The sequence below is a fragment of the Hypomesus nipponensis genome, chromosome 12, assembly GCF_054491055.1.
Source record: "Hypomesus nipponensis isolate SF chromosome 12, ASM5449105v1, whole genome shotgun sequence".
NCBI classification, from domain to species: domain Eukaryota; kingdom Metazoa; phylum Chordata; class Actinopteri; order Osmeriformes; family Osmeridae; genus Hypomesus; species Hypomesus nipponensis.
The window spans coordinates 13,246,055-13,270,190 of NC_140372.1; the positions used below are offsets into that span (position 1 = coordinate 13,246,055).

The following is a 24,136-nucleotide window of genomic DNA, read 5'->3' on the forward strand; positions in this document are numbered from 1 at the left end:
TTGATGGATGTGAAGCCGTGTCCTTAGGCTTACCCGTTGAATGACAAACATTACCACGTTTACCTGACTTGAAAGGACTCGCAACCATGTAACATTGTAGCCTGAAATATACAGTATTTGGAAAAATACGTGCAACCTCGCGTTTTTACGCCACGGAGCTAGGTAAGCACTGATTGGGTGAAAGAAAGACTCCCCTACCCGACGTCATCACGTCGATGTCGCGTCCCACCACAGACTCCCAGACATGGCTGCCTACATGATCACTCCAACCCTACAAAGAGTTTTGTGTGCTGCAAAGGTGAGCCAACATGATAGATTGTATTTGTGACGATAGGTCTCGTGCAATACGGGATGTTTGACTAGACACTCACTGCCAAGATATGTACACCATAAATGGCTTCACTCCAGTACGAGACCCTCGATGTCTGTCCGCTAACGTTCTCTGGTTATCCTGTACTACATCAAACTCTACTCACACATGCAATCGTTATTTGACAGCTTGGGTGATGGTACAAGTTCTGGTCCAAGTTCTGACCAACTGTATCTGTTTTATATAATCTGTCACATCCAAACAATATATCGGTAGAAATCACTTTGCAGAACTTTTGACGACGTCCATTCCTACCCTGTCAATGTCAAATCTGATAGATCACATGCTGAAATACGTGTATTAGCTGTTATGAAAGCTTAAACAGTGCAATGCTCATTTGAGTTATAGCTCGACTATGTGTAAAATCACGGTTGTAAAACTGGCCACGGTCATTGCAGCGGCGTGGCACAGAAGTGTTAAGTTGGTCGTTAGCGATATGCAGGTGTACCCGACATGTAGGTGGATGTGTGAATTCATAGTGGTTGTATGAAAACATTTACACGTATTTCCTACCATGGCAAACAAACCAATTATGTTTTAGCTACATATGCTAGGCTACATATTGACATTATCGGATACTGATGTCCCTCCTGCCTCTCCAGCTGTCATCCATCCAGCACAGAGGCTGCGTGCTTGTCGGTCGGGCGCACTACTCCACGGTCTACAATGCCAACGAGAAGGTATTTGTTTTCATCGATCTTTAGAATGTAGCTCTAGAGTTCTGTAGGTACACAGTCAGCTGCACTATTGTTTAGAATGTACATTTCTAATGTTCTTATTTGTGCTGACCTTATGAAAACCCCGATGGTAGCTCACCGTATACGGCCACAGAAGACTCGTTTGTGTACTTATTAGGGGTTTGAGGAAAAAAAAACTAAATTTCCAGCCTTCCAACCTTAATTTCCAAAGACTTTGATCCACACGCACACACACACACACACACACACGCACACACACACGCACACACACACACATCCAAGCCTGCCCCCTGGCAGTGAGGCAGGGGGCCTGGAGTCAAAGGAAGTTGGAGAGTGGAAAGAGTTGGAAAAGAGAAAGAAAGAGTATTAATACAATGTTCAGAGGGGAGGATGGGAGAAGGAGAGCGAGAAGGAGGGATCCTCTGTGTTTTATAAGGTGTGGAGACCTGAGGAGTGACTCAGACAGATGTTTACACTTAAATTTACTTTCCACATGTGTGTGTTTACAAGGCTGTGTGTTTGTGTGTGTGTTTCCTGGTATTTACAAGGCTGTGTTTGTACCTGGGTCTACAGAGTACAGGGTTACTGGGTTATTGTACGTTAACACTGGTTTAAGAGAGCAGAATGGCAACAGTCCCGACAATGCTGCCAGGACTAAGACAGAAAAAGGCAGAGATGATGTGAGGTGCAAGTCATTTGTTGTGACAACTCGTCCCCAGAGACTAATCTGTGTGTTTGTGGTTCTCTCTTTCACCCTCTCAGACCTTTGATAAGATCCTCATTGCCAACAGAGGGGAGATCGCCTGCAGGGTGAGACTTGAAGCAGAGCTGGTGGACACCCATACTGTACCACTCACTGCTGTCACCATGTGGCCCTGGGCCTCATACAGTACCACTCACTGCTGTCTCCATGTGCCCCTGGGCCTCATACAGTACCACTCACTGCTGTCTCCATGTGGCCCTGGGCCTCATACAGTACCACTCACTGCTGTCACCATGTGGCCCTGGGCCTCATACAGTACCACTCACTGCTGTCACCATGTGGCCCTGGGCCTCATACAGTACCACTCACTGCTGTCACCATGTGGCCCTGGGCCTCATACAGTACCACTCACTGCTGTCACCATGTGGCCCTGGGCCTCATACAGTACCACTGACTGCTGTCACTGACTTTTGTTTCTGTGAACACACTGCTAGGTGATTAAGACGTGTAAGAAGATGGGCATCAGGACGGTGGCCGTGCATAGCGATGTGGATGCCAGTGCGGTGAGTGTGTCTCCACCCCCCCCCCCAACCCCCCCGCTGGCGTGAAGGACTGTACGACTCTGAGATTGAGGCCCTCTGGAGTCAAGTGACCGGTGAACGATATCTGCCGGTGGCCCCAGATTATGTGTGCGTGCGGGATTTGATTCTCCACTTAGCATCTCTTTGGGAAGACATGCAAAAGGACCAACTGGCCTATCAAGCCCCCTCCCCCATCATATACACACACACACACACACACACACAGACACACACACACTGCCACCATGTTGATCCAGATGTTTATGTTAATCCCTGTGGAATGTGCCCTCTCGGCCTGTCACTCTCCTCGGGGGGGCGTTATGGAGGCGTGTGTGTTTCTCTCGCTGTTGTTTGTTGCTACCTACAAAGTATAAACGGGCCCAGACAGCCACATCCCCCGTGCTGCCCCCTTCACCCACGTGCATTCGGTTTAACCCCCGATCTGACCTCCGACCCCTCTGTCCCATCCCCCCCGCGGCCTCAGGTCCACGTCAAGATGGCGGACGAGGCGGTGTGCGTAGGCCCCGCCCCCACCAATAAGAGCTACCTCAACATGGACGCCATCATGGACGCCGTCAGGACCACTGGGGCTCAAGCTGTGAGTCGGGGGGGGGGGGGGGGGGCTGAGGAAGGGGAGGAGCGGGAAGGGTGAACAGGGAGATGGCGGGAACAATGAAAGATGGAGGGAGCAGAAGAAGGAAGGATGGCGGTCGATAGAAAGAGATGGCCGCCACCCTGCGTGTCCTGGATTCTAGTGCGAGGGTACAGTGATGAGAGTTCTCCCTCTGTCTCTTTAGGTTCACCCAGGGTATGGCTTTCTGTCGGAAAATAAGGAGTTTGCCAAGAGACTGGTGAGTAACTCACCCCCCCCCCCACACACACACACACATTTTTCCCTCCCCTATGCTCCTCCTCCTCTCAGTTCTCCTATTAGTGTCCCCCCTGAGGTAACTTCATTAGTGGTGTGAACCTGATTAGCTGCTCCACAAACAAGCAGATGCCACCAAAAGGCTCGTTTGATAAGGAAACACGATAAGGAATCAGCCCTGGCTCAGACTAGGACTAGATAGTCTCTTAACCAGGTCTACTCTAGGGTTATACTAGGTAGCCCCCTTACCCAGAGAATAGGTTTTTTTAACCAGCAGTGTGGATTTGCAGACTGACCCACAATGGGCCACTGCCCCTAGAAGTTTGAATGTTTATTCCTCTATATTGAATGGACTTATGTGCTTCGTGCTCAACTAGAAATCACTTTTCAGTCGCTCATATCCTTCCCATACAAGATCACTCTCTCCCCCCTTTCTCTCTCTATCTATCTCTCTCTCTCTCACACACACACACACACACACACACAAACACACAGGCATACATATGCACTCTCTCAAATGTATTCCTTCGGGGCTGTGTATGAGTGGGCTGGCGTTTGCCTTCTGTGTCTCTGTGGAAATGAAGATGCCTTTACATTAGCAGCTGAATGGGCCCTCCCCCACTCTAACAGTGGTGAAGAGTTAGTACAGGTTTACGCATTGCAAAACACTCTGGGGGTATAGCTCGGGGCTGGGAGGACAGGAGGGGTGGGGGGTGGCAGTAAGGACCCTCTTAGCATGAGAAAGAACCCCAGGGTGAATAGAGCTCTGTGTGTGTGTCTGTGTGTGTGTGTGTGTGTGGTAAGAGGTAGGTGTGAGCAGGTGTCTGTGTGTGTGTGTGTGTGTGTGTGTGTGTGTGTGTGTGTGGGGGGGGGGGGGTTAGGACAGATTGTCATTTTTCTCATTAGGTTGGCCTGTACTCCAAAATAAAAAATATTGGGGGGGATTTTTGGACATGGGATTCACAACGCCCTGCACGCAGACACACACAGACAGACACAAATGCATCCACTTAACATTGGGATGTTTCCTTTTGTGGTTGTTTGTATGGGTTGCATTGGTCTCTGTGGAACACTTTCCATAAAGTATGTGTGTGTGTTTGTGTGTAAAGGCCTTTAAAAGTGCGTACTTGATTGGCAGCTGGAAAGGAAGAGATGGGTAATTGTATTTCAATTGTGACATTTCACAATGTGTCAAAGGGTGTGGGTGACTCTTTGTGTCTACTTAGTGGCTGAAGATGTATTTATGATGTGTGTGGTTTAAACATCAGTGCAGAGTGCAGAGTTTGGACCATGAGGAACATCCACCTTATATTAGAGTTCTGAAATCAAGGAGAACATAACCACCAGGCTCATCTGCTCTCTGCACTGTTTGACCCTTTAGGCCCTCTGTCCAGAGGTACCAGGAACCAGCGGAGCTGGAGTCTAGAGGTCCTCAGAGATCTAGAACACAGAGCTTAAATCAGTCATATGGCGTTCTGCCACAGAGCTACATTCTAGAGAAATACAGAGTAGCAGAAAATAGAGCTAGAATATAGAGTTTAGAGTCCCCCCCCCCCCCCTCAGTGTTGTCATCTATAGGAATCTGCCTCCATTCACTTGAATGGCTCTCAAAGAGGAGCACAGGGCTTCGATCTGCATGCTAACGACAGCCCTTTTACATGTGATTGGGCCCGAGGCACAGGGGCAATCAGGAAGTAATATCCAGCAAGCTGTTTGGAGGACAAAGCCTTGCAGTCCTGGGCTTCCCCAGCCTGTGGTCTGGGTGAGCTGGTATATGACCATGTGTCCAGGGGCTCGGGAGAGGGGAGGGGAAATTTACTTCGAACCACCCCCAGATCAGACCTCTTCCCTGGGCTGGTGGGATAGGGCTGGGAGTCATCTACGGCCCACCTCTGCACGTCTGTTCCCCCGACACAACATTTGATACCGATAATACTGTTACACGTAACGGTGAGTGTGTTTGTGTTGACAAGTCATATCGGGTGTGTGGCTAATGTCAGTGCGTGTGGTTCTGACCTGTGTGTGTGCACCAGGCTGCGGAGAACGTGACGTTCATTGGGCCAGACACGCATGCTATCCAGGCCATGGGTGACAAGATAGAGAGTAAGCTGATCGCCAAGGCTGCCAAGGTCAGCACCATCCCAGGATTTGACGGAGTTGTCAAGGTAACCCACACACACACGCGCACGCAAGAATACACACTCAATGTATTGTTCTCTCGTCCCAACCTTTTCCTTTCTTCCATCTTCCTGTTCATAGCCCTCGCTTTCAGGGCTCCCTCTCTTATTTACACCCTTTTTCCCCTCCCTCCCTCCCTCCCTCCCTCCCTCCCTCCCTCCCTCCCTCCCTCCCTCCCTCCCTCCCTCCCTCCCTCCCTCCCTCCCTCCCTCCCTCCCTCCCTCCCTCCCTCCCTCCCTCCCTCCCTCCCTCCCTCCCTCCCTCCCTCCCTCCCTCCCTCCCTCCCTCCCTCCCTCCCTCTTCTCCTTCTCCCATCTTCTCCTTGTTTCTGCTGTTCCCTCCCAACTTTCTCCTTTTCTTCATCATTCCGCCCTCCCTCCCTCCCTCCCCAGTTCTCACCTCTGTGGGACCGCCCAGGGGGTTAAACCAGCCGTCCTCCGTGGGAGGGGGAGGGTCTGACCCACACACAGCAGGGGGCCGAATAGACAGGCAGGCTAGCACCTCTGGGTCTAGATAAGCACGCTCGACAGCACAGAAAGCAACACACAGACACGATTGGGGTGTTTGTGTCACACACACGTCAGAAAAGGCTCATTTAGGGCCTAGGTGAGAGAACACCCCCCCCCTTCCCCACACCTCCAAAGGACCAAAGGACATGGAAATGAAATCCTTAAAATTCCTCTCCACTCAAAATGTTCTCATTTGGTGAAAGCACTCCCCCTGCTGGCTACGTCTGGCAGTCCTCAGTACTACACCATGGAGAGCCTGTGCAGAGACTGGTCTGGATGCTGCTGTGGTTGTTCTACAATGTCTCCTTGATATGATAGTTGGTAACCAGGACTATGTTTACTATGTTGTGTTGTAGACCGTGGAGGAGGCTGTGAAGATAGCAGGGGAGATAGGTAAGCGTGTGTTGTGTATGTGAGGGGTTGGTGTGGATGGGGTTGTGTGTGTGTGTGTGTGTGGCTAGAAGGGGGCCTATATGTGTGAAAGAGGAGCTGTGTGTGTGTGTGCGTGTGTGTAAGGGGGGCTAATTGTGTGTGTATGTATGGGCGGCTCTATGTGTGTGTTAAGGGGAGGGGGATGCTCTGTATGTATGTGTGTGTGGGGGGGGGGGGGGGGGTAAGGGGGTCTCTGTGTGTGTGTGTGTGTAAAAGGCGGAAGGCGGGGCTATGTGTGTGTGTGTGTAAAGGGTTGGGGTTGTGTGTGTAAAGGAGGGGGGGGGCTCTGTGTGTGTGTGTGTGTGAGGGGGGGGGTAAGGGGGTCTCTGTGTATGTTTGTGTGTGTAAAAGGTGTGAGGCAGGGCTGTGTGTGTGTAAAGGAGGGGGGGCCTCAGCGCGTGTGTGTGTGTGTTGACTTCTAGATGTGCGTGCGTTTCTCCAGGCTACCCAGTGATGATCAAGGCGTCAGCAGGAGGTGGAGGGAAGGGCATGAGGATCTCCTGGAACGATGAGGAGACCAGGTCTCTCTCTCCACCTCTCTCTCTCTCTCTCTCTCTCTCTCTCTCTCTCTCTCTCTCTCTCTCTCTCTCTCTCTCTCTCTGTCTCTCTCTCTCTCTCTCTCTCTCTCTCTCGCTCCACCTCTCACACTCGCCCCACCAGCGATGCACGCCTCGCCCTCCTCCCACTCGAGAGAACCCCCTTTCCCCCCCCCCGAGTAGCCATTCACTTTGACCGACATCTTTGTCCCTTTTTGACTAGCTCTCTATCTCTCCGTCGCTATCTCTCCCTATCTCCGTCTCCCTCGCCCTCAGTGTAGTATTGTAGTCGGCGTTAATGTGGATCTGTATCAGTGTCTCATCGGCTTGTCTCTGAAGGGCTTTAGCGAAGTCTGGCGAGATAACACACACATAGCTAATCACAAGCTAATGGGATTTCCCTCCACTATTACAGCGAGACTATAGAGACAGAGGGAGATCAGAGGGAGAGAGATAGCGAGAGAGGTGAACAGGAGGAGGGGTGCTGCAGATTGGGGGCATGACTGTGGGAGTAAGAAAGCTCTCTTCACGTCTAGCTAGAATACCTGATCCTGGGTTCCTCCTGGGATCATCACAGTATTATCATGCTACGACTGGAATAAACACTTTGTTGAAATTCCTTTTTTCTTTCTTTCTCCCTTACCTACTCTTCCCTTTCTCACACGCACACCCCTACTCTCCTCCCTCCCTGACCCCCCCCCCCCCCCCCCCCCCCCCCCCCGGGCAGGGAAGGGTTCCGCTTCTCCTCCCAGGAAGCAGCGTCCAGCTTTGGAGACGATCGTCTTCTCATAGAGAAGTACATAGACAACCCCCGACACATCGAGATCCAGGTACGCTCTCCTCTCGCCTCTTCTCCTCCTTAGCCAGATCTGGGATTCTGGACTGTCCCCCCCCCCACCTATCATTCTCTCTCTCTCTCTCTCTCTCTCTCTCTCTCTCTCTCTCTCTCTCATTCTCTCTCTCTCATTCTCTCTCTCTCTCTCTCTCTCTCTCTCTCTCTCTCTCTCTCTCTCTCTCTCTCTCTCTCTCTCTCTCTCTCTCTCATTCTCTCTACTTCTTGTTTTCTTTTTCTCTCTCTTTCTCTTCTTCTTGGTCCCTGCGGTGGGTTAGGTTGGGATGTTCTGTGTGTGTGTGTTTCAGATGGTGATGATGATTATAAACGTGTGTGTGTGTGTCCAGGTGCTGGCTGATAAGCATGGTAACGCCCTGTGGTTGAACGAGAGGGAGTGTTCCATCCAGAGAAGGAACCAGAAAGTGGTTGAGGAGGCCCCCAGGTCAGCGTCTTCACCCTGACCTCCACCCTCCTACCTTCAGAAAATACACCACGTCTGTTTAGGAGGGATTTTTATAGCCTTTGTGGGTGTGTGTGTGTGTGGTCTTGTGTAAATACCCTTGTGGTGGCCAAATGTCCTCACAAATATAGTGAAACATGAAAAACTTGACCTTGTAGGGCCTTTTTGCTGGGCCCCATAACTTCCAATGCTATAATGTTTTTTTTGTGTGTGGGGAGGATTTATGGGTTGTTAAGTTAGGGTTAGGGGTCAGTGGTCAGAGGTTAGCGATAACACAATTTTGAATGGAAGTGAATGGCTGGGCCCCACTAGGATAGTAAAACAAACCCGCGTGTGTGTGTGTGTGCAGTATGTTCCTGGATGCAGAGACACGCAGGGCGATGGGGGAGCAAGCTGTGTCCCTGGCCAAGGCTGTCCAGTACTCCTCAGCAGGAACCGTAGAGTTCCTGGTCGACTCCACGAAGAACTTCTACTTCCTGGAAATGAACACACGCCTCCAGGTAGCTGGGTGGATTGGCGCTGACGTGTGTGAGGATCTGGGGGGGCTCTGATTGGATTGACTGACGAACGCCGCCCCTTCCCCAGGTGGAGCATCCAATCACAGAGTGCATCACAGGATTGGACCTGGTCCAGCAGATGATCCGTGTTGCTAAGGGTTACCCGCTGCTCCACAAGCAGGAGGACATCCCCATCAATGGCTGGGCCATTGAGAGCAGGGTCTATGCTGAGGTACAAACACACACACACACACACACACACTACCTTGTATGAAATAGACAGCACTTGACCGTATGTGCCTCTCTCTCTCTCTCTTTCTCTCTCTTTCTCTCTCTTTTTCTCTTTCTCTCTCTGCCTTTTTCTCTCTCTCTCTCTCTCTCTCTCTCTCTCTCTCTCTCTCTCTCTCTCTCTCTCCCTCTTTCTTCTCTCTCTTTTTCTCTCACTCTTTTTTTCTCTCTCTCCTTTTTCTCTGTGTCTCTCTTTGTCTTTCTCTATTTTTCTGTCTCTCCCCCCCCCCAGGACCCCTACAAGTCATTCGGTCTTCCCTCCATCGGACGCCTTTCACGGTATCAGGAGCCCCTGAACCTCAGCAATGTAATTCATACACACACACGGGATCATACACACACTGAAACACACACGCGGGATCACCCACTCAGAGTTGGAGAATGTGTTCACATAGTGTGGCAGCAAACCCTGGTAACTTTACCAATGTATAGCTTCTTCACGCACACACACAGCATGTACAGGCTGGTGGAGATCTGTGTGTGTGTCTTTGAAGCCAACCAAGGACAACAAACAGCATTAGGACCTCATGTTGGCTTCCTGTCAGCTTTACGGCCTCACATTACAGTTTGTTGTTGTTGTTCCAAATCCACCATAGTCAAGCTATTCGTACTTCCTGTTTCTCACTCGACATGATAGCATTGTGTTTTTTTATTCTTGTTCTCTGATTGGCCCTTCTCTACCTCTCATCTCATAGGTAAGAGTGGACAGCGGCATCCAAGAAGGAAGTGACATCAGCATCTACTATGACCCCATGATCTCCAAGGTCAGCCAATAGTGTCCTCTTTGTGTGTCAAATACACTCTGGTTGGCTAGTCCAGATGTGTTTTTGTGTCAGTGCCAGGGTATTAAAGTGTTTGAGGTAACGGGATTGTCCCTCTGTGCTCTCTGTAGCTGGTGACGTACGGTGCCACAAGAGGAGAGGCACTGAGCAGAATGCAGGACGCTCTAGACAACTATGTCATCAGAGGTGAGGCGTTCTCTCACACACACACACACACACACACACACACACACACACACACACACAGGTTTGTATTTCTATCCTAGTTGGGCCCCACCATTGTCTTCCATTTAGAATTGGGTTATCGCTAACCCCTTACCTTAACCCTTAATGTAATTCTAACCCGAACACCCAAAACCCCCTGAAAAAAGCATTTGAAGTTATGGGGCCCAGCAAAAGGACGCCACAAAGTCATGTTTTTCCCATTTCACTGTACTTGTGTGGACATTTGGTCCCCACAAGTCTGCGTAAACAAGACCACAAATACACACACACTTCGGTGTTGTCTTCGTTTAAACCCTCCGTCGCCCCCAGGCGTGACCCACAACATCCCTCTGCTCCGAGAGATCATCACACACCCCCGCTTCATCTCCGGGGACATCAGCACCAACTTCCTGCCCGAGGTCTACCCCGACGGGTTCAAAGGTCACCAGCTGACAGCGGAGGGGCGCAGGGAGCTCCTGGCCGCCGCCTCCTCTCTCTACGTCGCCGCCCAGATACGTGCCCAGAAGTTCCTGGGTAACCTCAGGTAGGAGAGGAGGGGAGAGGTGGAGGAGGATAATACAAAGGAGAGAGGAGAGGTGGAGGAGGAGAAGGGGAAGGAGGGAGGAGGAAAAGGGGTAGGTGAAGCATGAGAGGGGGAAGGAGGGAACGAAAGGACAGGATGAAAGAGGAAAGCGGAAAGGCATGCCTTCAAATGTTTCTTTTTGACTGAAGTGTGTGTGTGTGTGTGTGTGTGTGTGTGTTGCAGGGTTTCCACCACCCCCCAGGAGCGTTGCCAGTGGGAGCTGTGTGTGGAGGTGGGGGGAGAGACACATACTGTGGCTGTGTTGCGGTCAGGGACCAATTACACTGTGAGTACACGCACACGCGCGCACACACACACACCCATCCCTATGTAACCATATAGGCATCTAACTCGGTGAGGGGTCTGGATGCAGTAGGAAGGGGGAGGGGGGGGGGTGTTCTTACTTAGTCGGTGGATGTTTAGACACCTGCATCAGCAGAACCCCCCCGCCACCACCAACACACACACACACACACACATACAAACACAGTAGCAGTGTACAACCCCCTGCCTCCACATCCCCCTACCCCATTAAGCCTCCTCCATCTTTGAAGTTGTTTTCTCAACTGGTTTAGGGGTGAAAGATACACCCTCCTCAACACCCCCCCCCCCCCCCTCCTTTTTTTCTTTTCTCCCTCTGTACTCTGTAACTGATCACGGATGATGTCATTTAGAGGGAGGAGGAGGGAGGGAGGGAGGGAGGGCGTAGTGACCACCCTGTGTGTCTCTCTTCCAGGTGGAGGTGGGGGGGGAGAAGGTGGAGGTGGGGGGGGAGTGGAACCTGGCCTCCCCTCTGTTGCCCGTCACCATCAACGGCACCAGCCGTGTCCTGCAGGTAACACACACACACCCCCGTACACACAGTCACTTACTGCCATAGAGCTACCTCACCATGCAGCGTGTGAGTCCTAACCCCCCCCCCCCCCCCAGGGTGTTATTTAGCCTCTATTTCTTTTATTTAGCCACCAAAATGCATCAAACCAATAATAATAACCCTTTTAATACTGTAATATATGTGACTGTTGCATAATTTGTTGTCATTCTGTTGTTTAAGTTCAGAAAAAAAAGTTCAGAATGTACATGCACTCTGCAGGGACCACTCACGCACATCACACTTGTGCATGGAATGGTTTAGGAATTGTTGCATTTGCTGCTCAATAATGTTTCTCCCTCTCTCTCTCTCTCTCTCTCTCTCTCTCTCTCTCTCTCTCTCTCTCTCTCTCTCTCTCTCTCTCTCTCTGTCTCTGTCTCTGTCTCTGTCTCTGTCTCTCTCTCTCTCTCTGTGTGTCTCTCATTGTCATTCTGTGTGTCTGTCTCTTTTTCTCTTATACACTCAATTTTGTTGCTGCAGTGTCTGTCCAGAAATGCTTCAGGAGAAATCACCCTGCAGTTCCTGGGCACCTTGGTCAGTCTTTGTGTGTGCGTGTGTGTGAGAGTGTGTCGGTACGTACATGGTAAAGCCCACAGATGTATATACAGAATGTGGCCTCCGGTGCTCTGTCACAGCAGAACAACAACAAAGTCCCTCTCCCTAACTCCACATGAGGTATAGGAAGCAGGAACAGGAAGTGAGGTCAGAGGTTGCGATCGGCCTGTGTAAAAAAGGCCCCCTCCTAGTCAGTTCAGACCAGTCACTAATAGCCTGGCCTTTTAAACTCTTTAATGGACTGCTTAATGGCTTCCTGCTATTCTTGTGTGTGTGTGCCTGTGTGTATCTTGTGGTCTGTTGTGGCAAACAGCTGTCAGGATCTTCCTCCTTCCCTCCCGTCTTGACTTGGGGTGATGCGCGCGCGTGCGCACACACACACTCACTCTCGTCGCTATATCTGTATGCGGACGCGTGTCTCAGTTGCCGTGCGGCTTCCTCGAATGAATTCCTGGAAGGCGCGCGTTTCCCCCGCCGGCTGTGGTGCTCACTGGGGCCTCGGCGGGTCCCTGATTCAGGAGCGCAGCGGGTCACCTCAGCCCGGACGAGGGGAGAGGAGGGGATGACTTATGTCCGTGTTTTGAGGAGGAGCTTGGGGAATGTTCAGCTGTGGAGAACCGAGCCCCGACAAAGTCAGGAAGTCACGTCGACGCAATACGCACGCATCGTCGTGCTCCCTCTCAGTTCCTGGCCCGGAGCAGTCTCCTCGTTCTCATTAGCGTGCAAATTAGCATCCAGCCACAGCTTAACGAGGCCAAGGCAACCCACTCAGAACTGCCCACGTTTAATTAAACAGCCATTTCATGAGGTGCTCAAGAGTGTACAAGCAAAGTTAGATGGATGAACTGTCGGGTAGCTGATGGCGGTGTGTGTGGGCGTGGTGTGTGTGCGTGGGGCTGTGAGGAGTTTGTGCGTGTGTATGTGTGTCGGCGTAGGGGCTGAGAGTGTCACCGCCATCTTCTGGACAGTGTAAGTAACTCCTTTGCGTGTGTTTGCAGTTCAAGGTGCGTGTCTTGAGTAAGCAGGCAGCCGCGCTGAGTTCCTACATGCCAGAGAAGGTTCCAGAAGACACCAGCAGCCTCCTGCGCTCACCAATGCCCGGTTCAGTTGTAGCCGTTTCCGTCAAGCCAGGAGACACGGTGAGAACATGCACACGTGTTTCTCACATGCTATGAACACATGCACAGGTTACATGCTAAAAACACACACGTACCGATCACATGTAAACAGGCCACACATCACACTTATACTTGTATACTGTACCGTACCATACTTGTCTAGAGGTTACAGTAAATCCATAGTAAGCCTCGACCAAAATCAATACACCAAGTAGCACCCACACAGCCTTTCTCTTCCTCCTGCTCATGCACACAGGGACACCCACCTTTCTCTTCCGCTCAGTTGCACACATACACAGACAGTAATGGAGATGGCTGTTGTTATGAATATTACATGTGCACGGTGGCGCCTGCTAATGCGACCATGTCTGCTGTCCTGATGACGAGCCGGGGCTCAAGGCCTGTCTGATGTCCATGTGAGATTGATGTTCCTCAGCAGAGCCAGGTTCTATCGTGTCGATGTTCCTCAGCTGAGCCAGGTTCTATCGTGTTGATGTTCCTCAGCAGAGCCAGGTTCTATCGTGTTGATGTTCCTCAGCTGAGCCAGGTTCCATCGTGTTGATGCTCCTCAGCTGAGCCGGGTTCTATCGTGTCGATGTTCCTCAGCTGAGCCAGGTTCTATCGTGTTGATGCTCCTCAGCTGAGCCAGGTTCTATCGTGTTGATGTTCCTCAGCTGAGCCAGGTTCTATCGTGTCGATGTTCCTCAGCTGAGCCAGGTTCTATCGTGTCGATGTTCCTCAGCTGAGCCAGGTTCTATCGTGTTGATGCTCCTCAGCTGAGCCAGGTTCTATCGTGTTGATGTTCCTCAGCTGAGCCAGGTTCTATCGTGTTGATGTTCCTCAGCTGAGCCCAGGTTCTATCGTGTTGATGTTCCTCAGCTGAGCCCAGGTTCTATCGTGTCGATGCTCCTCAGCTGAGCCAGGTTCTATCGTGTTGATGTTCCTCAGCTGAGCCAGGTTCTATCGTGTTGATGTTCCTCAGCTGAGCCAGGTTCTATCGTGTTGATGCTCCTCAGCTGAGCCAGGTTCTATTGTGTTGATGCTCCTCAGCTGAGCCAGGTTCTATTGTGTTGATGTTCCTCAGCTGAGCCAGGTTCTATCGTGTTGATGCTCCTCAGCTGAGCCAGGTTCTATCGTGTTGATGCTCCTCAGCTGAGCCAGGTTCTATCGTGTTGATGTTCCTCAGCTGAGCCAGGTTCTATCGTGTTGATGTTCCTCAGCTGAGCCAGGTTCTATCGTGTTGATGCTCCTCAGCTGAGCCAGGTTCTATTGTGTTGATGTTCCTCAGCTGAGCCAGGTTCTATCGTGTTGATGTTCCTCAGCTGAGCCAGGTTCTATCGTGTTGATGCTCCTCAGCTGAGCCAGGTTCTATCGTGTTGATGCTCCTCAGCTGAGCCAGGTTCTATCGTGTTGATGTTCCTCAGCTGAGCCAGGTTCTATCGTGTTGATGCTCCTCAGCTGAGCCAGGTTCTATCGTGTTGACGCTCCTCAGCTGAGCCAGGTTCTATCGTGTTGATGTTCCTCAGCTGAGCCAGGTTCTATCATGTTGATGTTCCTCAGCTGAGCCCAGGTTCTATCGTGTTGATGTTCCTCAGCTGAGCCAGGTTCTATCGAGTTGATGCTCCTCAGCTGAGCCAGGTTCTATCGTGTTGATGCCCCTCAGCTGAGCCAGGTTCTATCGTGTTGATGTTCCTCAGCTGAGCCAGGTTCTATCGTGTTGACGTTCCTCAGCTGAGCCAGGTTCTATCGTGTTGATGCTCCTCAGCTGAGCCAGGTTCTATCGTGTTGATGCTCCTCAGCTGAGCCAGGTTCTATCGTGTTGATGTTCCTCAGCTGAGCCAGGTTCTATCGTGTTGATGTTCCTCAGCTGAGCCCAGGTTCTATCGTGTTGATGTTCCTCAGCTGAGCCAGGTTCTATCGAGTTGATGCTCCTCAGCTGAGCCAGGTTCTATCGTGTTGATGCCCCTCAGCTGAGCCAGGTTCTATCGTGTTGATGTTCCTCAGCTGAGCCAGGTTCTATCGTGTTGACGTTCCTCAGCTGAGCCAGGTTCTATCGTGTTGATGCTCCTCAGCTGAGCCAGGTTCTATCGTGTTGATGCTCCTCAGCTGAGCCAGGTTCTATCGTGTTGATGTTCCTCAGCTGAGCCAGGTTCTATCGTGTTGATGTTCCTCAGCTGAGCCCAGGTTCTATCGTGTTGATGTTCCTCAGCTGAGCCAGGTTCTATCGTGTTGATGCTCCTCAGCTGAGCCAGGTTCTATCGTGTTGATGCTCCTCAGCTGAGCCAGGTTCTATCGTGTCGATGCTCCTCAGCTGAGCCAGGTTCTATCGTGTTGATGTTCTCCAGGTGGCTGAAGGCCAGGAGATCTGTGTGATCGAGGCCATGAAGATGCAGAACAGCATGACGGCTGCCAGGACTGCCAAGGTAACCCTAACCTCACCGATGATGACGTTATCATGTATTCATTTTAACAGACACCTTTATCGAAAGAGAAGTACAGTGGAGGCACTTGAACCTGCAACCCGTTGATCCTCCTGTCAAACACTCCACCGCCGAGCCATACTATTTGTTGATGTTATTATTGTTGTTGTTGTTAATTATGTTGATGTTGTTTGCCTCATCCCAGGTGAAGAGTGTCCACTGTAAGCCTGGAGAGACTGTGGGGGAGGGAGACCTGCTGGTAGAGCTGGAGTAGATGAGCCCTGACCTGTGACATCATCACCACCTGGGTCCGGGATCACAAAGACCTCAATAGGAAGTGGAGGACAGAGGAATGGGCTTAGGGACAGAGTAGACTAGACCCAACATTCCCCATTAGCTTTTTTTTCCTTTTGTTGTTTTTGGGTTATTTCCTTTAGTACTCCCGCCCTCCTGTATCAAGCTACGGGATTGGCTGGGAGGTTGTACAGTTCTCCAATAGCAAGGATGTGTTCTTGTGCCTTCCCCCCCAGAGAAGAAGGTTTCCATGTGGCCAGCATGTGACGTCATATCACATGTCCCATGTTGAACTGTTACGGTAAACTCTCGACCGGGGTCAGCTCAGTTTTAACTCCACCAATTCAGGAATAAAATCGATCATTGTCGCTGGGCAGATTGCTTTAAAGGATGATTTACCATTGTATTATAATAGTCAACACACAATATTGCTGTATGCATAGACAGGTTTCCATGAACTGAACTGACCCCAGTCCTGCTCGTCACATCTCAATGTCATGTGTATTAAAACCCTTAGTACACAACTCCCATGGCTGAATGTTGACTCCATTTACCAGGAAGTCTTTGCCTTAAATAGCCAACCTATTAGACACCACTGGCGGGGGTGGGGGTTGTGTTTGTGTTTCCATTTCTATATGTCTGATTATATTTGTACATTTGTGGGACATAATGAGATATTTAAAAGACCCCTACTCGAACAAACACACAACTGGCCTGAATTTGATGCTGTCCCGGCCCCATCGGGACCTACCCCAGACGTGTGTGTGTGTGTGTGTGTGCCGTGTGTGGAAATGGGAGGGGGGGAGGGAGGAGGGGGGGAGAGAGAGAGAAGATAGGACCTTGGATTACCTTTTACACTCCTCTGCCCTGCCAGTCCTCCGACGATGAATCACATGTGGAGATCCAATGATGTGTGTGTGTGTGTGGTTGCAGGGACTGGCTAGGTTCTGTAACCCAATTGGCGTCCTGTGTGCACTTGTAGCAGTGTTATTCACATGGTGCTGGGTAGAGATGGAGGAACATGGAGCAGGGCTGTCATCAGGGCTGTGCTCTAACGCGACGGGATGGATGGAAGCGTCACTACATAGCTGACACTCGCCAGGCCCTCTCAAATCTGGGGTTTTCTAACAAATGACACCACACATCGCCAGGGGTCAGGGGTTCTGATCGAAGGGTTGGTTGGTTTGGGAGTCTGTAGGCAAGCAAGACCCTCGTAGCAGTCACCAACACAACGACTCTTTGTACTTCTGGCTCTTGAAATGATTTTGTAATAAAATGAGAAAGATGGAAATTCAGTGACATTTGATGTTTGTTTCGAATTGTGAATTGAGAAATGGAATAAAGAAAAGTCATGCTTTGACAGTGTGTCCTCTCTCCAGTGGCTGAGTTTGTTGTCACCTCAGGCCTGTAAGGTCAGGAGAGTGGTGGAGAGAACACAGGCGAGAGAGAGGGAGGGAGACCAACACAGAGACAACCAGTATTGAGAATGAAGACCGTCACAGAATGAGAAGCACACGCCAGGACAAAGCGCTCTTGTTTTCCCTGTAACTCTACTCTGAGAGAGGAGATGAGTGTGAGAGCAGTGAGGAGGGGAGCAGGGGGGGGGGGGGCAGGCCCATAGAGAGGGAGACCTTGGTTCGACACCCCGCCAACGTCATATCCACAGATGAAAAACGTATTTTATTACATCATCGTCTGTCGTTACAAACACAGGAAACAGAATCGACCCCCACACCCAGTGTCTGACCTAGTCCCATCTCTGCAGCAGAGTCTGTCGCTCTCCTCCACGCCTGTCTCAGGCAAACAGCCACTAGGCCTCAACCGAGCCTCAGACCGTAGTAACTCTCATGACCAGCTCTCGGCTGCCTTCGCTGGGCTCAGCCGGGACCGGGGCCTGGGCGAGGACCTGTGGCTGGATCTGTGTGACCCGGGGAGCCTGCTGCCTGAAGTGGCTGAGCAGATGGAGGAGGTTGTAGGGACAGTGGTGATGATAAGGATGATGATGACGCCGGTCCGTTAACGACGGCGCCTGTCCGTTGCTCCGCTCCGACAAAGAGTCCTGCGTGGTTGCCGTGGAGGCGGTCGCTGCGGCGCCCAGGGCATGGGCGGCGACGGCGGCCATGAGGGAGGAGGTGGAGGGGGAGGCCGGGTCGTCTCCGAGGCCGGCCCCAGACGAGGCAGCGTTCCTGGGATTGGGCAGGGCCGGCGGCCTGGGTGTGGGGCCGTATTTCTGGTGGTCCTCCGTGTCTTTGGTCTTATCGTAGTTGAGGACCTTCCACTGCTGGTTAACAGCCTGCCAGCGGTTGAAGATGCGGAATACAGAAGGCCCCTCGTGGATGATCAGAGCTGGGGAGCGGGAGAGAGAGGTTCGGCACAAACATCAACACACACACACGGAAACAAACACGTTTGCTGTTGAAATGACGGCCAAGCCTTGATGGGGGAAGGACCTCTTTGTTGCCTGGTAACCTGGCACCTGTGTGCATGATGGTGAGGACGCGGTTTGGCACGTTGACCTCATAGGTTTGGCGGTAGGTTGCATGTCTGGGATCATCTATCCCCTTTCTCTCCCCTTCCCTTCTCTTCTTTTCTATTTTCCTGTTACCCCCTCTCCTGTCTTCTATTCCCCGCCCCTTCCTTTCCTCCCCTTCCTCTCCTCCTGTGAAGGGTTCATTTATCTGGCCCATCAGGACTCTCCAGGAAAGACATACATCACCGCTGAGCTCTGGAGAACTCTCCCATTGATTTACTGTGTGTGTGTGTGTGTGTGTGTCTGTGTGATCTACTACAGATGAAGCGTTGCAGCTTGCTCTTTCGAGCCTATTCACGAAGCCCTTGTTTCCTCTGGGAAGAGATCATCTCATATGACCTGCCTCTCCTCAGTGTCACAAATCAAGTCCGCCCTTCTGTCTGCGCCTCACCGTAAATATAACCTTCTATCCTTGTCTGCATTCTTCCAGTTCTGGTTCATCGCCACACAACCTAGTATGTCCTTTAGTGTGCATATAACACTACCTCCAGCATGTTGTCCTTTGGTGTTTGTGTAGCACAATATCTGCTAGGTCCTTGATTGTGTATGTAACACATGACCTACGCACTACCTAGCGTGTGTAACACAGAGGGAACCATGTCTCTTAGCTCAGAGACAGTGCTGCCACCAGACATGAGGGACTGGGGTGGCTGAGCGGTTAGGGAATCGGGCTAGTAATCAGAAAGTCGCCAGTTCGATTCCCGGCCGTGCCGGTGTCCCGGTGTCCTTGGGCAAGGCACTTCCTATTTGCCTCTGGGGAATGTCCCTGTACTTACTGTAAGTCGCTGTGGATAAGAGCGTCTGCTAAATGACTAAATGTAAATGATGGTTGGGTTTACGAGAGGCAACAGCTACTGGATCTCCACTCTGGCATACACATACACACACACACACACACTCATAGACATAGACACACACTCCTGCCAACACATTTGGAGAGACATACCATGCACACCAAAATGGACTCACATTGACTTGTAGACACACACACACACACCTTTATCTTTTAATTATATCCTTCCCACTGTGGGAGTCACATTCTCCTTCTCAATTAGTGCTTAGGAAAGCAGGGTGAGATTTGTGCGTGTAAGTGTGTGTGTGTGTGTGTCTGCGTGTGTGAATGAGTACTCATGGGCCAGACATGATTAGTGTGTTCAGCTTGCATCTTGTAGAAGGGCCCACTCGTGCTTGTGTGTGTAGATGTGTGTTTATTAGATTTAATAACTACATAGAGTGCCCAGTCATTGACTGTCTCAGACTTCAGTAGCCAATTAAACTTAGAATCAGCCTCAACCTAAACCTCAGCCCCACTCATTCCTTCAGCCCTAGCTACACCACCAGCCCCTTCCCCAGCCTCTGTCCTCAGCCTCTACACCTGTCACCAACCTTGCTCCAGCCAGGGATTCTCTCCCCCATCACTAGCCCAAACCCCATGTCTAGCCTCAACCCCAACCCCATCTCTAAACCCAGTCACAGCCCCAACCCCCTCTCTAGCCCCAACCCCAACCCCATCTCTAGCCCCAGTCACAGCCCCAACCCCAGCGCTAGCCCTCCTCCTCACCGATGCAGACCAGGTCCATGAATCCGTACATGGCGTAGCAGATCTGGAACAGCAGGTCCTGGCGCTGCCAGCGGGCCGAGGGGCTGATGGAGGACCACACCAGCCAGGAGATGCTGGCCACCAGGAACAGGGTCCCCAGCACGGCCGCCGCGATCTGGACCCTCTCGATCACCGTCAGGGAGATGGCCTGCCACTGAGCCCCACGGAGGACAGAGGGTCAGGACACACACACCACCACAGAGACTCACTCACACACACACATACAGAGACACACACACCAACAAAGACGTACACACACACACACGCGCTTGTACACCCAGGGGCGCCGCCAGGAATTCTGGGCCCCATGAAAAGGAAAATATTTCTTGATGATTTCTATTCGTTTTTCTATTTTGGGGGGGCCCCTGTCAGTCAGGGGCCCTTAGAATCGTCCGAGCTTTCCCCCGCTATACGGCGCCCCTGTGTACACCGAGACACACACACACGTACACAAAGACTCTCTCACACACACACACACACGCGCGCGCTTGTGTGTACACGCCCATCCTTGGACGTCCTCCTCGCACACACCTGGAGGGGGTTCTTGGCGCTGATGGCGATGACGTGGTACTTGTAGTAGCACAGCTCACAGCTCCACGACCCTCTCTCGCTGATCCACTTGATGAGGCACAGCTCATGGGTACAGCGCACTGATCCGCTACAGCGGCACGGGCTCAGTAGCTCCCCCTACAGGACGCAACAGGAATGCCTCCGGGTTGATTGTTGTCGTATCACAGACGATGGAACCAAATACATAGTATCCGAAGTGGGCGACCTGTGCCGTCTGGTGTGGTGAACCAGGCACACCTCAACTTCATCACATCGGATTGGAGCAACTGCTTCTGTTTTCTTGGTGTGTGTGCGTCGGCAAGTGTGTGTGCCCTGTGGTCACGTGATCCGGGGTGAGGTTTCTCTCCTCCCCAAAGCTCATGTAATCTGTTTGAGCAGACACCTCCTCCGAGATTAATCCTCACCCCTCTAATCCTGTTATGCGTGAAAGTGTGAGTGTGTCAGTGTGTATGCCCTGTGTGTGTGCTTTTTCTGTATGTGTGTAAGGGTGCGATTTTGACATCAGAGCACTCTACCATGAACCAGTCAGTTCTAATCCGATCAAAGAGTAGAGAGAGAGATAGAGATAGAGACAGAGATGGACGGAGACAAGAGTTGAAGAGGGTGAGAGAGATAGAGATAGAGAGGGGGAAAGAATAGAGGGATACACAGACAGTGAGAGGGAGCAAGAGAGAGAGGGTGTGTGTGAGAGAGAGAGAAAGAGAGAGAGAGAGAGAGAGAGAGAGAGATACAGGGTAAAGATAGTTAACTCCATCAGTCTGCACCCTGCCCTAGGAGCTACCACAGGTTGTCTAAAAGGTTTGGGCTTGCTCAAGGGCCACCGTGACTCTAAAGGCTGGTGTGGCTGGTGTCCCTAGTCACTGGTCCAAACTAACTAGGTCCCTGCCATTCCTTTAGGACCTCCTAAACACATTCTCTCTCTTTTTTACACACACACACACACACACACTCTGGGCTTGAGGCTGAAACTGAGGGCGGTGTGTGCACAGGAAAAGGCCTATTTTTAATGTGTGTGGCATGCAGGCCAAGATTGAGAGAAAGGGCTTTGATTGGTTGAGTGGAGCGAGAGATCATTCAGCTATGCCCAATCCTCACCCCTGGACTCTCTCTTCATCTTAACTGCAGCACACACACACAGCGTACATCGGAAATCCACACAATCTCACGTACAATTTTGCAGTTAGTTTGCACATTCAGACTGCGAGTCTACCGCGCACACACATCTCACCTCTCATTCATCTCATCTCCATTTCTCCCATTCTCCATCGCTGTCCGTCTCTCCCTCTCTCAGTCTCTCCATTTCTCCCTCTCTCCCCAGATCTCCATGGGTCCACCTCTGTCTATCGCTCCCTCTTTCCACCTCGCACTCTCTCAATTTCTCCCACCTCTCTCCCTCTCATCTTTCACTCCCAACAGTTTACCTTCCATTCCCGGACTCTTTCTTCGGCTTCGGGTCATTGTGACCCACCGTCGTGGTGAAAAAGGTGGGTCACAATGACCCAAAGGCAGCACAGGGGCTAGTCTCCTTATCTAAGACCAAGCCTGGGGTACTGAAACCCACCCCGAGTCGACATAGCTGTGGCAGGGGCGAAAATCTCATATATACTTTGGGGTGGGAAAAAAAAAGAAAAACATGACATTTTTGAGGAGGGACACCAAAAGAAGTTCTGTAACACATTACCCACATTGAGATGTATGTTGGGGGGACAAATCGTATTTTGATTAGGAATGGGGGGGGGGGGGGGGGGTTGTGTGTGGGTGTGTGAGGCCGTGAGAAAATCATTACCTGCCCTTTCAAGCGTGTAATTGCTCCTGTGTGTGTGTAAAGTATCAAAACAAGGCTTAGACTGGGAAGACCAAGAGAGAGAGAGAGAGAGAGAGAGAGAGAGAGAGAGAGAGAGAGAGAGAGAGAGAGAGAAAAAGAGAAAGAGAGAAAAAGAGAGAGAGAGAAAAAGAGAGAGAGAGAAAAAGATAGAGAGAGAGAGAAAAAAAAAGAGAGAGAGAGAGAGAGATGAGTTGAGGGAAAAGTGTGAAGGCGACAGGACTAAGACAGAGTATCGGGACAATTTGCATGTGTGTGTGTGGAAAAGGAGAGAGAGAGGATACTATATGGAGTTGTTAGACCACAGTTCATTTTCAATCATCTCCAACCAATCAAATCTAAGAACTCTCTAATCATATTGTCTCACCTGCTCAGGCCCTTGGAAGCAGATCCGGCACAGGGGAGTCCTTGAGCCGCTGTCCGTGCAGCTGTTTAACGACATCCCCTCGTCAAACTTCTCCTTGGAACAGTCCTCCGATGAACTGCCATAGTCCAGAGGTCCTGCCTGCCCCGTGGCCGGCCAGTCCTCAACCACTTTCGGCTGATCCGTCCCGGCTGAACCCGCTGCCGGTGGCGCAGGTGCATGCTGGGCTGTTGAGTCGTTCGTGTTGGCAGCATTGCCGGTCGCATTGCTGTCGTTGTTTTGCCCGTTCATGGGGCTTGATGCCGGTGGCGGGGCCGGCGGCCTGAATAAGAAAACCTTCAGGTCACTGAACAAAACACAACAGCGGCCTTTGGGCTTGCCCTGGCGGCGGAGCTGCATCGGTGTGTGAGATCCCCAGCACCATATAATCACCCCGGGAGACAACAACATGTGCCCGTCTGGTCAGATGTGAGAATACAGGTGTGGACAGATTGAATATCAGAGCAGCGCCGCTGAGGTACATATATATAATAGACAAGCTTACTGTATTGCAGGATCAGGGGAGACCATTCTCCTCTCTTGCTTCTCCTGTTGGGCTGTATCAGTATCATGACATTCAATTGTTGATTTTCAAATGAACGCCCCAAAGCGTTCTGGTTCTGATGTGGTCAATAATACGATGGGGAAATGTTGTCCGCGCGCCACCTCACACATCTGTCCTTTCAACTCTGGTCCGGGTTAGCTACATCCTATCAAACATGAGATTAAATCGACCTCGCCATTCGTGTGAATAAACAAAAGCGCGTACATGCTACACCACAAAATTAATGAACCAGCACAATAATCTCCTTCTAACGTTACCTCGGAGAACATGGATACACTCGAACTTATTGAACATTTTATTCAGCCAGAATCCATACAGTATGATAGCCTATGGCCCACTCAGTCTATAGCTTCGTCCAGGGAAGGACTTCAGACCGTCCAGACCTTCTCATCTTCACCCTCTCTTCTGTTGTCGATCGATTCTGTAACGTGCCATGCCCATACATTCATTAGTCTTGTTTATCCAACCGCGGGTCTCTCATCAACCCTGTCTGATGCAGGTTAGTTATGATGGTGGCTATTCACTTCCCATCCCATGTAAGATTCATAGCCGTCATGTCGCTGTGGGCTTCCCGCAGACCATTTAGCCTACTACCGTCCCCCGTTGTCCTGTTTGTCGAGCTTCTGTAGCCTACCCTGGGGTGGTCCACCGCTGGATAGGCAGTGGTTGTCCGACGTTTTAACAGCTTGGCTACCCGATGCAGTTTGAATTGGGTGGTTATCCGCACATACCTCTAACGTCTGAGAAGGTTCCTTAAACAAAAGGATGAAAGAACCGTGTTCGATGTCATGGACCTGGCATGCAGGCAGGCTCCCCAGAATGCGAGCCTATTTTTCCGATGGAGCATCCTTTTAGTCACCTGCCAAT

The 24,136-nt window shown here is 51.2% G+C and overlaps 2 protein-coding genes across 3 annotated transcripts; one reads left to right on the top strand and one right to left on the bottom strand.

Moving 5' to 3' along the window:
• Positions 1-216: 216 nt before the first annotated feature.
• Positions 217-17,139, top strand: pcca (propionyl-CoA carboxylase subunit alpha). Its single transcript, XM_084667765.1, has 23 exons — positions 217-298; positions 973-1,050; positions 1,831-1,878; positions 2,266-2,334; positions 2,837-2,950; positions 3,150-3,203; positions 5,254-5,385; positions 6,264-6,300; positions 6,782-6,860; positions 7,603-7,705; positions 8,055-8,149; positions 8,517-8,667; positions 8,753-8,896; positions 9,185-9,259; positions 9,648-9,716; positions 9,845-9,920; positions 10,269-10,482; positions 10,705-10,807; positions 11,258-11,356; positions 11,873-11,926; positions 12,946-13,086; positions 15,411-15,488; positions 15,691-17,139. The coding sequence occupies exons 1-23, from the start codon at positions 245-247 to the stop codon at positions 15,757-15,759; spliced, it is 2,136 nt and encodes a 711-aa protein (XP_084523891.1). The 5' UTR covers positions 217-244; the 3' UTR covers positions 15,760-17,139.
• A 321-nt stretch (positions 17,140-17,460) lies between these two features.
• Positions 17,461-23,358, bottom strand: marchf4a (membrane-associated ring finger (C3HC4) 4a). 2 transcript variants are annotated; one of them, XM_084668624.1, is made up of 5 exons: positions 23,210-23,358; positions 22,669-22,987; positions 20,441-20,596; positions 19,871-20,063; positions 17,461-18,125 (listed from the first exon to the last, which is right to left on the bottom strand). In XM_084668624.1, the coding sequence occupies exons 1-5, from the start codon at positions 23,233-23,235 to the stop codon at positions 17,608-17,610; spliced, it is 1,212 nt and encodes a 403-aa protein (XP_084524750.1). In that variant the 5' UTR covers positions 23,236-23,358; the 3' UTR covers positions 17,461-17,607. The 2 variants fall into 2 exon arrangements, with proteins under 2 accessions (XP_084524750.1, XP_084524749.1); XM_084668623.1 differs by lacking the exon at positions 23,210-23,358 and having other exon boundaries at positions 22,669-23,130.
• Positions 23,359-24,136: the final 778 nt, after the last annotated feature.